A 17,205-nucleotide genomic window follows, 5' to 3' on the forward strand; every position below is an offset into this window, starting at 1 on the left:
TATTCCCTTCAAATTGGAGAAAACAGAAGTTGTTATCGTTGCAATTACTGTATCTCGGTCAACGTTCAATTGGAAAATAACTCTGGGAACTTGAAAAAAAAAATGAATTTAGAAAATCAAATGTAATTGATAACTTTCTGGCTGTGTGAATATAAACTGAATTGGGTCAATTTTCATTTCAGAATTCTGACATTAGCATACCGACTTCAACCATTTATCAAGCACACATTGTCTGGGATATACATACAATATGTGTGGGCTCAGAAATTACAAGCAAAGACATCTTTCTCAAATCCTAAAGAAAATAAAAAAAGAAACAAAATTAAGCATTAGATAACGGTTGTAAGATACAGTCATTGAGGTAAAACGTGAGGCTCATATTAGCTGATAAAGACACAAACACAAGGGCACAAAGCTTTCAATGTATTTCTATAAGTAAACATGAAACCATATATTCATGATGGGAAGTACGTTACAGAGAGACTCATTGCTGCTGTTTTATCACCTTATGCCACACGGTGGAGGCAAAGATCCAAACTGAATCTCACACCAATGATTCACAGATTATACAGGTATTATTGTGGCTGACATGATACAGGCATAACTTTCCGTCATCGGCATCAGTGATATCTATAATTGGAGTATAATTTTGCCAAAATGCTAGAACTGATAATCTAATTAGTTTAGGACAACAAGTCATGTGGCCTCTTCAAATCACTCTTTGAGCCACACAACATCTGGATACATGATTATACAACAGTGGTATTTCCCGTTGACTAACAATAGAGCTGTTTAATCAATTGGAATAATAATAATGGCACTCATAGCATCTTAAAAACACATTATCATAACAGACAAAATGTTTTGATGGAGTGGACTGTCAGCATATAAGTCAAACGATGTCACAGATGATAACAGGTCTGGTTGCTACAGATGGAGCAGAGGCACCATGGAGGACATGAGACGCATCACACATCAATGAAAGCAACACGACGCAAACAGTAGGCGGCTTCGGCAGGAATGTCTTTGGCACCGATCTTGTTGGCGTCCAAGCGCAGCACTCTCAGCCTGGAGAAGTTTCTCATGTCAATGGTGCTGCAAAAACTGCTCAGCGAGAACTCTAAAAGACAACAAGAGGAGAAAAAATATAGTGGGAGGTCAGTGATCGCTGTAAACTCCTACTGGGACATGAAATAATCCTTTAATAAAAAGTTACAGTTCATTATTTTATTTTACAGCTACTCAAGAAGCCATATGATTTGAAAATTTTCTCCCTGTTTTTGATAAAAGTTAAGTTGTGTTTTTCTTGTTTCATAAGGGTAATGTTTTTGTTGTTTTTTTAATTGTTCGTATAAAGTTTGTTTTGAGTCTGTATGAGATTCCAAATAGAGAATTAATTAGAGAAAACGCATTAAAAGACTAATACTCATTGTTCTAGCACATATCTAGTGGTTAAAATTGTGCTTCGCTATGCACTCAGTCCGGACCCCGACAGAGATGGTGTTACATCACTGTTGGGCGTGGCCAAAAGTACAACAAATACAAATTTAAGAATTGGAGTTTTGGAAAGCTGAGAAAGTCAACTTTGTTAAAAGCTGGAAGTTGTTGATATTCCAAATACAACTGTGACACCTGGGGGGAAAGAAATAATACGACTAAGCTGCCAGCATGTCTGATTTTCACTTAAGTTCCAAATCACAAAACCTACAAATGTGCATTCAATCAAAGGGACGTGTGACTCTATAAGTGACACACAGGGGATAAATGAGATTTCTCCTCCTCTCAATTTAATGTGTAACCTAATTAAATGAATTCATTGTGTACCATTTTAAATCCACATTAATGCAAGATAATGTGTCATGCTGTGCCAGCTAACACAATAACAGTCAGGATTAAGTTAAAACGTTTTCTAGCATGTCCTTTTTAAATAGAGATGAATGGTCAGTAAAAGAGTAACTTGGAGAACACAGAGTGCATTAGCTCAGAGTTGTTACTCATGGCTTCACAGTGAATGTAGAAAATGGCATTTACGTGGAAAAAAACAACTATAATAATAATAATTAAAAAACTTTCACATTCTCAGTTTAAGGATGGTTTCAATACATAACATGATTGTTAAAATGGTTTGATATCATGTTTGAGTGTTAAAAATCACCTAAAACGTATCTGTCATATTGTAAACCTTACTTTTATATTCTCATGGGACTTTGAAGTCATTTAAATTCTTTAGAATCAAAGTTTCAAGTAAAATAAAAAACTTGAGTAACAGAAAGTTTTCATACCTTTGATCTTATTGGCATGTAAATAAAGGTTCTCCAGGTTCCTACTAACAAGAGGGATTTTCTCCAGTTTATTAAAAGACAGATCGAGCTCAACCAGCGTGCTGATGTTAAAGACATTGTAGGGAAGACCTTTATCTGTCAGCCTGTTATGAGCCAACCGGACAAAATGCAGTTTGGGATACATGGAGAGAAATCCTGCTGGCACTCTGTCTATGTTGTTGAACTCCAAGTAGAGCTGCTGCAGCCTCTCGGGAAGGTTTTCAGGGATTTTCCTCAGCTTGTTCTTCCGTATATCCAACAAGGTCAGAGACTTCAGTCCCTTGAACACACCTCCATCATCCTCTATGGCATTTGCTTGGAGCTGCAGTGTGGTGATATTAGTCATCCCCTCAAACGAGTTAGAGTTTATTTTTGAGATCTTGTTGTGACCAAGTCGCAGTGTTGTGATTGAATTGGGCAAGTTTGGAGGCACTCGTGTGAGCTCATTGTGATCCAAGTACAGCTGATCCAGGTTCTTGAGCTTGCTGAAAACATTCTTGCCAATCTTGTCTGAGTTGAGCTGGTTGTGAAACAGTACAACCCACACCAAGTTTGTAGCATTGTCAAACACTCCATCCTGGATGCTTGTGATCTGGTTACGCTGCAGGTAGGCGTATTTGATATGTGAAGGGACGTAGGGAACATGCTGCAGGTTGCGGCCGTGACAGTACATAGCTGTGGGGTAGGCAGACGGGCATTCACACTCCAGGGGGCAGTCCATGTCCTCGGCCTGCCAGCCGACATGCCGCCGTCGTCCTCTCAGCTGTGAAAGCCACTGGAGCTGACTGTAATGCTGGCTGACACCCAGCTCCACAAGTCCCATCACAACAAGGAGAACCACTGACCGCATGATCACTGATGGAAACCAGAAAGAATAAAATGTCTGCTGAAGTCAAATTCAGGATATGATTAACAAAACAAAAAAACACTCTTATTAAGAAACGCTACTACCTTTAAATTGGTCCAAGACTGAGCTAACTCTCTCTGCTACACTTTTACAATGTACAGCAGGTACAGTATACCTACCAGTTGGTAGATCAGATGATGCGTTCTCCCTTGCTCACCTCGCCTGTGTCTCTCTCAGACTGCAGGAATATTTTGTTGGTATGAAGTAAATACCCCCCTCTCCAAACGTAGCTGCAGCCCCCGCCACCCAGTCTCATTAGAGCACATACATCTTCCACTTGCAAAACCTAAAATATAGCATATAACCTCCAGCCATGTCAATATCAATCCCATCTGTGTACCGGTGAGGCCATCTGCTTTTTAACAACCTTGTTTTCCCTTACTGTGTCATGCCTTATCATTAGCGCAGCCACTTGAAGCCTAGCTAGCTTTATTCTTGTGCTGTTGAGGTAGTGAAGAAGGTGGGGGGTCATGGTATAGAATATTTAACGAACCTTATTAGATGCTTTAATTGGTGCTGTGGTTCTCAAATAAAAAACGCAGCTTCGTTAAAGTTTAAAATGTAACTCTGAAGTTGCAGCATGCTCTTGCCTTTATTATAAACGATATGTTTAAACATGTGCAAGGTATGGCAAACCCTGTTATTTGTCCCCTATCATCGACTTTAAACATTTTTTGTCTGTCTTTCCCTGTTCCTGCCTGCCTAGGGTACCTATGTTTGTAAATTATAGTTTTCAAACCATGGAGAAAGTTAACATGTGTTTGTGCTTGTGCCTGCAGGCAAAGAGCACAGTCATCCCTCCTTTAGAAAGGCCTCTCCATTCATGGGCTCCGAAAATTGTAGACAGATTTTAGAGATTGTTTTATTTTGCTAATCTGCTTCCTGGCCCCTTGAGGAAGTGAAAGACAGTGTGATGGTTTGAAAATGGAAGTTGTTCAGAAGGTAATAGACCCTAATCAGCAAACAATTACATCAAATCTGAGAGAAGAGGGGACCTGAGGATAAACACATGGGATTCATTTGCACAAAAGATCTGGCAGATTATCAGTCAGAACACAACAGTCTTTGGTCAAAAGAAATACTCCTGCTAAAAATTAGATCAAAGACGTAATAGTAAGTACTCTTTTCCCCAAAGTGATGTGACATTATCATATTATTTAAAGCAAAGGATATCACTCTGTTATACCTGAACCATAAGGATCAACTGTAAAATGTTGCAGGAAAACAAAAACAACGACCCTTTGATTAATGAGTCTTAGGTTATAACCAGAGCAGGTCCAGAGCTCCAGATATAAATGTTCTTAATCTGGCGGGACTGCTTGCTGCATAAAATCCAAAATCAAAACAGGATGCAAAAGCTGAACATATTATCTTGTAATTAGAAGGCTCATGTTAACAAAACAAAAAAACAATTTGCTTTATTTTTCATGACTGGATTAGACTAAACTAAAAATGGGGAGGCCGATATTAAAAACAACCTAACGTAAAACACATTGGTGTTTTACTTTCAGCTTAGGGATTTTTCAAAATTGAAAGGTCACAGAGTGTTGATATTAAAATGTGTGTGTGTATCAAATCTAATGGACGGTTGCTTAACGTCATTAAGCCCATTGACCAACTAAAAAGAAACATTAATGCTGCTGGTCATTTCCAGTAAAGCTTTTTGGTTCCTGCCTGGTTCTTGGCTTTATTTTTTTTTTTTAATTGCTGTATTTTTTTTTGACAAACTATTAAATGGACTGCCATGATATTTGTGAAACATACTTAATCCCCTGGTCAAAGCATCCATCTTGCACTATACATTTCATAATGTTACCATGGACATGCTGATATTTTGAACTATACTTTGAGTATACAGAGGCCTGTTAGCTTTTAACAATGGTTGTTTGCAGATTAAAATACAATTCCCAATCTAACTTCGTAATTTATGAGCCGATTTCGGTGACTTTGATACATTTTGGTTAAACCTTTTACTAACTCTACCTTCACATTTGACTGTAGTCTTCATGTGAAAAAAATAAGTCGACCATTGAAAATAACCTTGTTTAAATAATGTACCAGTTATTTGTGTAGATAGAACTAGAAACGTTATTATTATTATTTATTTTTTTCCCATGGCATGGCTTTTAATTTATTCATTGTAAACGTGATTGGTTTAACATGCCACCAAAAATATGTGTCACATGTTGGAAACAATTGAACTGAAGGAAATATGACTTGATGCTAATGGAAGGAAAGCTAACTGACCAAACAACAACAACACGCACAACTAGAGACAACATCAAGATGTTTAATCCAGAACATAAGGCAGACAGCACAATAGTAATGTGCAACATTTTCCACTGCATGTCTTTAAGTACTTCCTGGATCTAAAAGTTTACTGCAATCCATCTTTCCACTCTCAACACAACGATTCTAAAAAAAAAAAAAAGCACTAATGATACTATACTGCTGTAGAGAAGATCAAAGCCACTAAAGCATGCAGAAGCACTGTTTCTCCAATCAAATGCAATCATCGCCCGTTTTACAGGCATCGCAAGCATGAGTATTGCTCAACATGGTAAGTTAGAATAGAAACGGAACTACCACAATGTGTCAAGAAACTACTATTTTGTGGGATGGAGAATCCCCTGTGACATCACATTAGCATGAAATACAAATATTGTGGTTTCTGGCAAGGGTCGTTCATACTCAATATGAATTGTGCAGTCAGCTTTTATTTTTTTTACAATACCCAGAGGGCAACATGGCTATTACAATAATTTTAGACTGAAAAACACATCAGAAAAAAGATGGCATACAGAGAGAAAACAATAACCATCTATAAGCTGAAACAGACAAAGTTCTAGCATGATCTCACAGGGAAGCTATTTAATAACACGTGTCTTTTCCTTAAATAGAAAGCATACAGCAGATCCAGGAATACGCCTTGGTGCACATACAGAACCCTTTCCAGGCATAGAAATAGTTCTAATAAGTCCTCCAAGTACATTTTAAAATACAAAAAGCATGTCTAAGGTTAACTGTAAAAAATAAAACAGGGTAAAAACGTATTATAAAATTGTATTTAGGAGCCACTTGACAAGGCTCTGCATTTTATCTAGTGTGTGTGTTTGTGTGTATTTATGTGTGTGTGTGTGTGTGTGTGTGTGTGTGTGTGTGTGTGTGTGTGTGTGTGTGTGTGTGTGTGTGTGTGTGTGTGTGTGTGTATGGTCTGATCACCTCTTAAAGAGTCTTTACTTGACTAGCCTGGAGGTTGTGTGGCTACGTTTTTAGTTTTCTTTCTTCTCCTCAGGAGTAGAGGATTTGTTGAGTCCTCAATAGTTTTGATTTTCGTTTGATCATAGTCCACTCTCATCGTTTGCAAGGCATTTGTCATTTCCTCCTATGTACAGAAAACAGTTCAATTTGCCAACATAGTTCAGACAAAAGCAGTATGCACAGTATCTGCGTCATTTTTAGAATTCAAATTGTATGGGTTTCATTTTTGAGCAACAGAGACAGGTATACAAAAAGCATAAAATATTTCAAAAGTGACTATATTGTCCACAAAAAAACCTAGTCAACACTCTACCAATGCCTCAATAGAAAACAATTCAAGTAGCATCAAAATGACTCATAAAATCATCCCCAACACTTACCTTAACCTTCTCCCAGACATCTTGTTCCTCATGCAGCACACGGCTTGTGTGAAGAGGTGTTTGAGGGATCTCCACTGACTGCTGTGATGGTGTGAAGATATTGATTAGAATTCACCGAATCTCACATGTACATTTTGAAACTAAAACTATAAATCTGATCAAATCCAACAGGAAAGCTTCTTACATTAATCCAGGGATGGTTTTTGAACTCAGTGATGCTCATTCTTTGGGTGGGCTCAGTTTTCAATAACTGGCGGATCAACTGTTTGGCTGAAACAGGAAATCATAATTTAAAGGAAGAACATGCTACATTTGACACATACATAAAGTAGAAATCAAGTATATCCTCTGTAAATGTCTCTCTGAGTCGTTACTGTCTACAATGAGTGAGAGGGATGAGTGCAGCCAGCTGTACTGTTGTTGAATAACACAGCCTACTCAATGCTTATTTGGACGCCACGTTCTGTCGTTAGATCACGCAAAAGTTTTACTTTAGGCTGGGGGTGGAGTCCATGGGTGGAGATACCAGGGGAGGGAATCCCACTGTGACATCACAAGTTGAGCAAATTTGAAACAGAGCATTTTTCTCTGTGCTGAAAGACTTGTGCATATAATAAAAAAAATAAAAAAAAGTAAATCGGAGCAAAAACGGGCAGCACTTCGGAACAGAGTATCCATATATGAAAAATAATGTGAGGTGTGTCTTCCCGGGGGGGAAACATGGATGATTGTGACCAGGAAGTGTGACAAAAGTAAAGGGAAGAGGCATTTCCCTGAAAACATTTCAATCAGATAAACAACACCTTCTCACCTTCCTCGGACACATCAGACCACTCAGGGTTTGGGAACTCATAGTGTCCTTTACGGATCCTTCTTTTCATTCCAGGAGATATTGCGAAACCATGACGTGAGAAAAAAGGAGGGTATCCACAAAGTCTATGCATGAGGGAAAAAAAAGGATATACTCGATAACAAGACAGATGGTGTGATTACACAGGCAAGAATTTAAAATTTCAAAGACTTACAGGATATACATAATGACTCCCAGAGACCACATGTCACAGGATCGGTCATACTTCTCTGCACCAAGAACTTCTGGAGCTGCCACAGTGTCAAGAGAAACAGAGAAACTGCTGTGTTATACGACTGCCAAAAACATCCAGATCATTAAAGTAGCATTTATAGCTTTCCTTTCAAACTTCATCACAGCATGTAGCCTCATAACCTAGATCAATGCAGCCCATTTGAACACAAGATGTACAGTCTGTAGATTGTTAAAATCCCTTAAGGGAGAGAACTCAAAGAAAAAGAGTCAGGGAACGATTTTGGAAGCTGGTGAAAACTGTGATGATTAAAATTCTGAAGTAATAAATTCACTGTCTAAATCCACAGGTGTTTGTCTTGAAGAAAACAAATGCGTATGACACGAATGATTCCGCTTTTGAATGGCTATCACTGACATATGGAGGTTTAATCTCCCAGGAATTTACAATCCCCAGCTCCTGCTGCAACATATCCGATGTGTCCTTGGGCAAGACTTCACCCAGAATTGCTTACGTTGGCAGCATATGAAAGCGTATAAATGGGATTAGTCACTTCTGATGGTCTCACTACACAGCAACTACTGCCATCAGTAGTGACATGGTAGTTGTGACGTAGTGGTGTAAAAGCTCTTTGAAGAATAGAAAAGCACTATAAAAGCTCAAGTCCATTTACCATCACAATCATATACTTCCCTTCTGTGTCAGTTCATTGTCGTATGTTGGATGTCGGTCGTCTTCTGCGCTAGTGTTTTGACTTCTAGTTTTTGTTTTAAAGTAAGTTTTGTCTTTTTGCCTTTTTGTTAAAATAAATCTTATTTTGAGTTTCTGCAATTGGGTCCACCTCCTCTTTGTATTTTTCATCAATCCGCTCATGACAACAAACTCTTCTGTCTGGTGAATAAAATGAATAATATAAACCACATTTTAAAATGTGCTAGACCGGAGATCACTATGACTTCTCACATTTGAACATCCAACACTGATTATTCAGACTGTCTCTCAAGGCACTTCTGAAATAATGTGTTTCAGAGATTGGGAAAGCATACATTGTGACATAACTGTTCTTTCCTTCTTTTTGGAGTTACAGTGACCTTTGGCTATGAAGTTTTATTCTCTCAATATTTTATCCTATCTAGATATTTTTGTGCAATTTCGACACAGTTATTGTTTCAATTCTTGAGTTATGGCCTTGAAGAGATTAACCGACAACCGACAATAGCAGTGTCAAATGATGCACAAATCAAAGTGTTATAAGAGGCCACAATCAGTTCTTTGACTCCCGTCCAGGATTCTGTTTCTGCTGTATATTTGGACAAATAATAACCAGATAACCAGATATACAGTAGATAAACAACATCACACATTGTGTGGTCTTACCGACATAATATGGGGTAAAACATGGTGTTGCTAATGAGTTTATCGTGGTGATTTCCTTGGCGAACCCAAAATCAGTCAGCTTGAGCAGAGCATCTGGTCTTTTGGAGGTGTAAAGCAGGTTCTCTGGCTGTAAGAGAAGCAACCCGACATCAGATGTTCAAATCTCAGGTCATTAACCAAAGAAAAACTAAGAATTATAAATTAGAATCACAGATAAATCAAATGAAAGCCATCTGCTGTCACTACTGTTCAGGTTTAGCAGAAAAATCTCAGGTAACACTGGCACATTTTCAGATTTGGTGAGCAACTGGAAAGGGGTTAGCAACCTGTGATAAGATTAAAATAACATGCACAATGTCCATTCAGAAAAGACATGGCAATGGCATCAAAAGTCAAGAAGCTGCATGTACACTATCATCATTTTACTTCTTTCATTTTGCAACATAATCTGCAAATGGACCTCTGTTGCATGTTATTCCGTAATCATTCTACTCTAAAGAATATAACATCTTTAATATCTCATCTGGTGACTTTACTCAACCAGGATTATGCATGATAGAGTGTGTGAACTGTCATCATTGGACACTCAAGTACACATAATAACCCACAATAGTGCTTGTGAATTGGAAGAATTAGAGGTAAATTGTCCTATAATTGAACAACAACACATTGCACAATCTTGTTTCCTTTGTGAAAGTGCACTCTATAAGCATTTCAGACCAGGGAAAATAACTACAAGTGTGTCAGAGTAACCAATTCCAGATAGAAAATACAAAAGTGTTTAAGGGAAAAATTTCACAGTTGTTTAATGGAAGTGATTGTTCCATCGAGGTGTTTCTGGTCGCCCTACTTCAGTTGCCAGACATTGTTTTCGGTACATATGAAAACAATTCGATTTTCATATGAACAGAAAAAGTTCCTTAACACCAAATATGAGCTTTGTAGCATGCACAGGACAATGAAAAAAAAGCATTAGCGTCAATGTCAAATTTGAACTACTGCTTATAATTCTGAGGACAGATCTCATGACACTTTGCATAAAAAACAGTCCACTGCTGCAAGAGTTGACTCACATGCTGACTGATAAATTACCTTGATGTCTCTGTGAGCAATGTTGATGGAATGCAAGAAGAGAATGGCTTCTCCTATACTTTTCATAATGTCAGAGGCCTCTGATGGGAAAACATGATGGTATTAAAACAGAAAGGTGCAGATTAAAGTAAGTATTCAGCAGCGCATTTTAAAATTTGATAAAGATCCTCTAGACCAGTGATCGTCAACATGACGAACCGCGGGCCACATGCGGCCCACTAACGCTTCCCATCTGGCCCCCAGAATATAAATAATATGGGGTGGTTAAACAATAAACATACAAATAAAATCACAAGGCTGAAAAACTTGCTCTAGGTTAATGGGAGAAATTACATTTCCTCTCTGACAGCAGTCGTCAGTGTCTTTCAAGAAAAAAAGATGGCCCTTGAACAAATATAGTTGATGACCCCTGCTTTAGACTTGAATGCAATGATGCCTCTTTTGATTGTGTTTTAGTTTCTGTTGTTAGTTCACTGTAATCTCTGCAGGATAAGATTGTCTTTACATACAGAAAGGACTCAAAGGAAACAACCCTGAACCCTGTGTCATTATTATTATGGTTGCAATTCATGATAATCGCTGTAACCAACGATCTCTTTCATTTCCTTGATTAATGAATTAGTTGTTTTTAAATTACAAATAAGAAAATAGGAAAAATGTAAATCATTATTTCCTGAGCAACAGGTTTTCAGATTGTTTGTATTGTCCAACACCTTAAAAATATTCAGTTTAGTACATAAAATGGCAAAGAACAAACACAAATCACATTTAAGAAACTTTCACCATTTCCTGTGCCTCTTTATGTGCCTCTGACTGAAACATTGAACTATTAGAGTTTTAGTAAGTTCTCCTCACTGCAAACAGCTCCACAGTTTACTGCTCACTTTCCATAAGAAAAATTGTATCAGGTTACAGCTCATGAATGAAAGCCAATACAACATTCTTCATGGCATGATGGACAAAGACCAAGTGTTGTCTGACTTTATTAAATTAACATGTTTATTTGGCTGCACTCTGACAAAATAAAGTCTGCTGCCACCAGAATCCTGCGGGATGTAGTGAAACTGAACAACATTTACTGTAACCACCAGTAAGTTTACATGAGCCAAAACAACTAGGACTGAAATCCATTAGGGTTATAAGTTCAGTTGTGAAGAAATACAAATTTACCTCTTTCTGTGAATGCATGATTCCCTTTGTCTTGGATATGTCTGAATAATTCACCTCCATCCATGCTGGAAAGAAGAAAAACAGCAGAATGGGCTAAAGTACACATTATCATACCAAATATAAAAATATACAATCTAATTAATCACTGTAAGATACCATGTTTTTATATGTTTTGCCACCTGTTGATGCAAAATGTTAATAAAAAAATGAATACAACAAACTGCTGCTTGGCTCTGTAAGTAAAAAACATTCATGGTTAAGATTATTTAATTATGAAATCACCTCAGTTTCTTGATGAACAGATGTTGCTAAGTAGACATGGGATGATTTTTTTTATCCTCTAGACCCTCTGTGTTGCATTATGGACAACTTCCTGGGTAGAATTATATCGCACAGGTTTTTTAATATTTAACCCTTCTCTCTTGCTGCAGTTATTCCTTTTATTTTGAGTCTGAGCCACAAGGTTGAGATTTTTCCATTTCTTTTATAATGTCTTTTGTTTTGGTATTTTGCACCCTCGTAAAAAAGATTGTTTTCCCAACTAGCTCTTCTCCTATTACACCAATGTTGAAACTAAATTACTTAGTTGCGGACTCACGCTACAAGCCTTATGATAATGCATACTCTTTTTTTCTTACGTGATTACTATCATTTCTTTTGAGTTGTATATTCTTGTATATATATGGGCAGTTAAAATCCCAAACTCAACATGGTTTTGGCCACCGGAGCCTATAGATATTGTTATGCTAGTTCCTGGGAACACAGCCCCGCCCCGGAACATGAATGATATGTTTTAGCACCGGTGGACAATTACAATGGGTTTTCTGGATCTTTTTTTTCAAGACTAATGCTAGCCATCTGCAAAGCTTACCTGTTCAAAGAGAGAACAGCGTGTTCCTGCCTAATTATGCTTCATTATATTGTGAGACAAAAAAGACTGCTTTTATCACTTTTGGCCCTGAAGTGTTCTGGAAACTTCTCTTGTCAGTTGGTGTGCATTAAAACAAAGGAGGCTCCACCAACCCTCAAAGCAACTAATACGAGACACAACTCCCAGGAGAAATTTAAAGATGAATGACATCCAGGGAAGAAACTTTTGTCAACACGTGCTACCAATTTACGAGACCACACATGCATCATAGCTCCGATTGTGTCTGGGCGCATGCGGGAAAAACCCACCATTCCATAATGATAAGGAGACACTTCTTGCCATGGTAGAGGTTCTCATAAACATCTATGATGGGTACAATGTGGGGGCAAGGTGACACCCTCCAATGGAGCTCCACCTCTCGTCTGGCTTCTGGACAATCCTGCAGCATCTGATGAACAAACAGCAGAGGAATGAGCAGGTCAGAAAGCAGGGAGACATTTTAAATACAAATGTCCTCATGTAAATCTACTCTGGGTTAAATGGGTGCACTTTTCTTTCAGTTCAGTTGAACTGATTTACAATATCAACATACATAAAGGTATGAGATAGCCTACTTAATATTGTGGCTGTATTGAAGATTGTGTGATGTTTTTTTTGTTTTTTTTAAGCCATCATGAGCCTCAGGGGTTTTGGCTGTAAAACAAGCTGAATAATGTTCATGATGCCAGTGGTTTAATGATCTTATAGCACAAGAACAAATGGCTACGTGCAGGATTCCACTTGTAATTGCATAAATTTTGCAGCAGACTTTTTGTGGGGACTGTGATTTACAGCGGTACATTTGCAGCAACTCTGTCCTTGACTAGATAAATCTTTCTCACGTACTATGTATCTTAATGAAATGTTTGCTCTTTCCTGACATGCGCTTTCTTCAAAGACCTCAGGAATGTCAGCAGATGAGCCATTTGGACTTATTAAAGATCAATGACGTAGAGAAGGATGAAAGGTTTGTTGATATTCAAAGAGTCCGTATAAGAAGGTATTTAAAACGGGATGTTTTCATGCTGTTCTTTGGATTTAAAGAGGTCATATTATGTTCTTTTTGGGCTTTTTGTACCTTTAATGGAGAGATGGGACAGTGGATGGGGCTGGGGGTCGGGGAGAGAGAGTGGGGAATGACGTGTGGGGGGGGAGCCACGGGCCGGATTCGAACCTGGCTTTGAGGACTGTGGCCTCCATATATGGGGCGCACGCACTAACCACTGCGCCACCAGCGCCCAACCTGCTCGCTTCTGACTCTCTCTCTAAGAATCTGAAGTGCCCACGTTCAGAGTCCGCACGTGTGCCAAGTCTGGTCTGATTGGTTGGCCTGTCAGCTCTGCCGTAATTGGTCAGTCGCTCAGCACGGTTCTCGGTAATGCCACGCCCCTTTTACCATATTGGGAATGCAGCCACTCTGGCTCCGAGGAGAGCAAAACCATTAGCACCTTAGCACTACTGTGCTACTGGCAAATTTTTTTCGAGGGGGGCTAGAACCGAGCGTTACATGCAGCTAATGCTGCAGCTAACAGGAGGACGTAGGAGAAGCCGCGTTTCCGCGGACTTTGAATTTTGCACATAGATGTGCCTAAACATGCACAGGACACATGGAAAACACAAAGTAAAAAGCAAAAATAAAACCAGAAAATTAATAATATGACCCATTTAAGTCAAACTCTGTCAACTCTGTGCAAATAGTTTTCCAAAAAAAATGCTATGTGACGACACTGATGAAGTGTTTTCTCTGTAATGAAAAAATGATTCACTGACATGATGATAAAATAGGTGTTTGCCATCAAAAGAATTTGAAGCCTGCACAGATGGGGATTAGTTCAAATAAAAGCCAGGACAAATGTTATTGTGTGTTTGTTACTCCACTATTTTTCAATCTCAATACCTTCACTTTCACTGTAATAAAAGTAGCGTATAAACTTTCTGCATGACACCCTGTCCATGCTGTGCCCAGCTAGATGTCATAATCTCTCTGACATCTCAGGCATCTGCATGAGGCTACTTTTAGACACTGGCATGTCCCCCCTCTCCATGTCTAGCTGGCATCATTTCAACATAAAAAGTCAACACTCCTCTTTCAAAACAGTCAGGACAACATGGTACACCGGAGGCCAAAGCTACTGGGCAATATGTAATTTACAGACTGAAACAGAAATAAGACCCTGACAGAGGCGCCCGTTGTGTATGATCACAAAAAAGCCAGAAAATTACAGGATTCCAAGAGAGAAAATCTGTAACTCATAGCTCATGCCCGCAGTGACCTCACCTCTCGAACTTTGGCAGCACTGAACTTTAACTCTAAATACTGCCTTTAACTCCAAATGCAGGTACTATTTAGTTGGATGTGCATCACACACACTTTTGGAGTGACAAATTGATCCCAGAGGAATGCAGTTGGGTAATATAATTATTTATCTCTCCCCACTGGCTGGAACACAGACTTAAAAGGGGGAAACTTTGAGAAGCAGATTTTCTACAAAACCAAAGATAAGAGAGGAGCATCTGTTAACTTTCAACTCAGTGCACATCCTGAAACATCTTGGGCTCAGCCTTTTCTATACTCCTCTTCTTTTTCTTACTCATAGTGATGATGTGACAAAAGACAGACAACTTTGATCCATGAAGACTGTTTTTCATCAACCCCTAAGCTTTGATCCTGTTTCCTCCATAAAAATAAGGAAAGATCTCTCCTGGATCAAGGAAATGTAGATAACAAGTAGTTTGGAACAAGAAAGGCCCCAGAAGGAACTATTGGAAACAAAATCCACTTAAAGCTGCAACTGCTGCATTTAAGTACATTTAGAAATTGTAATAAGAACAAGAAGACGATAATGGAGAAGAACAAGAACAAGAAGGAGAGGAGTACGAGAAAGAAGGAGGAAAGGCAGAACAAGAACAAAGGAAACCGAAGAAATATGAAAAGAAGAAGAAAAAAGTAGAGGAAGAAAAAAACAGAAAAGAAGAACAAAGAAGAACAAAAAGGGAAATTGAAAGGGTGAAGAACAAAAAGGATATAAAATATGTGCAGAATATGACTAAAATGACATTTCACAGAACAGTATAGGCTTATAATTTATGGTTATAATGGTTTGGTAAATATGTCAAACTCAAATCAGATTTTGACAGAGGGATCTGCAATCTGTGACAATCTTTTGGCTCATATACACAACTTTCTCCATATCCAAACTCATATAGCCTAATATGTTTCACTATGACTCAAATTATGGTTATGACAATGGTTCAGTAAAAAACTGTAGAAAATCTGTAATGCTATATTTACCAACACAGGCCTACATTTTTTAATGATGCAGGTTGCAAACTCTTAAACATTCTAACACTGTAAGCAAAAGCACAGTTGCCTTTGAAAGCCCCCTTAAATAAAAAGTAGGCTATACAGATTTACATTTAGCTTATTAAAATAAATAAGCATCCAATGTAAAGTAGCATATCTATCCATTTTAGTACATTTATAACAAGTAGGCTAATTTATTACATATTTTTGGTGAAAAAAAAGTTAGTTTCAGAAAACATGTTTACCTTTAGTGCATACTTCTCCCCACTCTCTTTGTGGAATATTTCCATCACTCTGCCATTTATCCCCATCCCCAGCACCTGACTCGTTAACGTATAAACATCTGTAATAACATTGCTTTTGATTTGAAGAGGAACGGCAAACTGTCTCACAAAACACTGAGGGAAAGGAGCAGAGTTGAGATCAGGCTGCTGTTGGATCGGGAAAGTCGGCTGGTGCTGATTTGACATGATAACTATCGGCGACACATGACTGTTTACCGTTCAAACAGGTGCGTCCAGTCCTTGAGGAGTAGCCTAACCTCAGCTAGTTCAGTAACGCTCAGTCCCATAGACTCTCAGTCCTGGTTTAATGTTCGCCCACCTCTTCTCTTGCTGGGACAGTCCTGGGACAGTCCTTCACACGAAGCAGGCGGGTGACTGTCCAGGAAGTACACTGGAAGTACACTTTAAACTTCGGTTGACACTTTATCACCTTGGACTCAGATTCGCACAGTGTTGGCTCGCTTAATAAATGAATGAATTTAAAATTAAAATTAAAACTTATGGGCGAAATTGGCCGACGTTAACGCAGCATCAAATTGTGACAGTCACCCAGCAGGGACGAGTCTGCGGACAGGATCAGCTGGGTGGCTGCCCGACTGTCACTCCAAAATTATGAAAGGCTATTTATGATGTGACTATTTAAATCTCCCTATGCCGGCTGAAATTTGGAAACATGTTTCCTGAAGAAAGGCAAAGGGAAATACTGTAAGTGTAGGCCTATGGGAAGCAGATCATCTAAAGTGGAAGATAAGTGAAAAGCATCTGTTTTTAACTCAGACCTCAGCAGGAAACATTGTGGACTCAGCCTTTATTCATTGATAGTGAGAATGTGACAAAAGACAGCCATAATACAGTTTTATTACTCTACACAAATAATATTTCAACTGTCTTTTATTGATTTTTGCATTAACTGTAGACATCTCACATTACACACGTTCATGTAGCACACAAGCATCCAGCATAAGGTGTAAAAGAAAGTAATGCAATGTGCATGAAGGGGAACATATCACCCTTGACAACAACAGTATACAAACACCCCTTGTAGAAAATAAATAAATACATAAATAAATAAATAAAAGTTATGATAATAATAATAATAATAAAACCAAAAAAATATATATATATATGTACATACACATATATACACATACATACA

The 17,205-nt window shown here is 38.4% G+C and overlaps 2 protein-coding genes across 5 annotated transcripts; both read right to left on the reverse strand.

The window, feature by feature from the left end:
* Nucleotides 1-410: 410 nt before the first annotated feature.
* Nucleotides 411-6,567, reverse strand: fmodb (fibromodulin b). Of its 2 annotated transcripts, none has more exons than XM_061057163.1 (3): nt 6,451-6,567; nt 2,283-3,176; nt 411-1,120 (listed from the first exon to the last, which is right to left on the reverse strand). In XM_061057163.1, the coding sequence occupies exons 2-3, from the start codon at nt 3,169-3,171 to the stop codon at nt 969-971; spliced, it is 1,041 nt and encodes a 346-aa protein (XP_060913146.1). In that variant the 5' UTR covers nt 3,172-3,176; nt 6,451-6,567; the 3' UTR covers nt 411-968. The 2 variants fall into 2 exon arrangements, with proteins under 2 accessions (XP_060913146.1, XP_060913145.1); XM_061057162.1 differs by lacking the exon at nt 6,451-6,567 and adding an exon at nt 3,273-3,337.
* Nucleotides 5,499-16,333, reverse strand: LOC132989489 (MAP kinase-activated protein kinase 2-like). 3 transcript variants are annotated; one of them, XM_061057161.1, is made up of 10 exons: nt 16,266-16,333; nt 12,731-12,870; nt 11,552-11,616; nt 10,382-10,461; nt 9,290-9,416; nt 7,895-7,970; nt 7,681-7,805; nt 7,054-7,139; nt 6,870-6,950; nt 5,499-6,613 (listed from the first exon to the last, which is right to left on the reverse strand). In XM_061057161.1, exons 2-10 carry the CDS (start codon nt 12,868-12,870, stop codon nt 6,473-6,475), a joined length of 921 nt encoding a protein of 306 aa, XP_060913144.1. In that variant the 5' UTR covers nt 16,266-16,333; the 3' UTR covers nt 5,499-6,472. The 3 variants fall into 3 exon arrangements, with proteins under 3 accessions (XP_060913144.1, XP_060913143.1, XP_060913142.1); XM_061057160.1 differs by having other exon boundaries at nt 7,895-7,964; nt 16,011-16,327; XM_061057159.1 differs by having other exon boundaries at nt 16,011-16,327.
* Between the last annotated feature and the right edge of the window lie 872 nt (nt 16,334-17,205).

This window comes from Labrus mixtus, chromosome 15 (genome assembly GCF_963584025.1).
Source record: "Labrus mixtus chromosome 15, fLabMix1.1, whole genome shotgun sequence".
In the NCBI taxonomy this organism is placed as follows: Eukaryota; Metazoa; Chordata; class Actinopteri; order Labriformes; family Labridae; genus Labrus; species Labrus mixtus.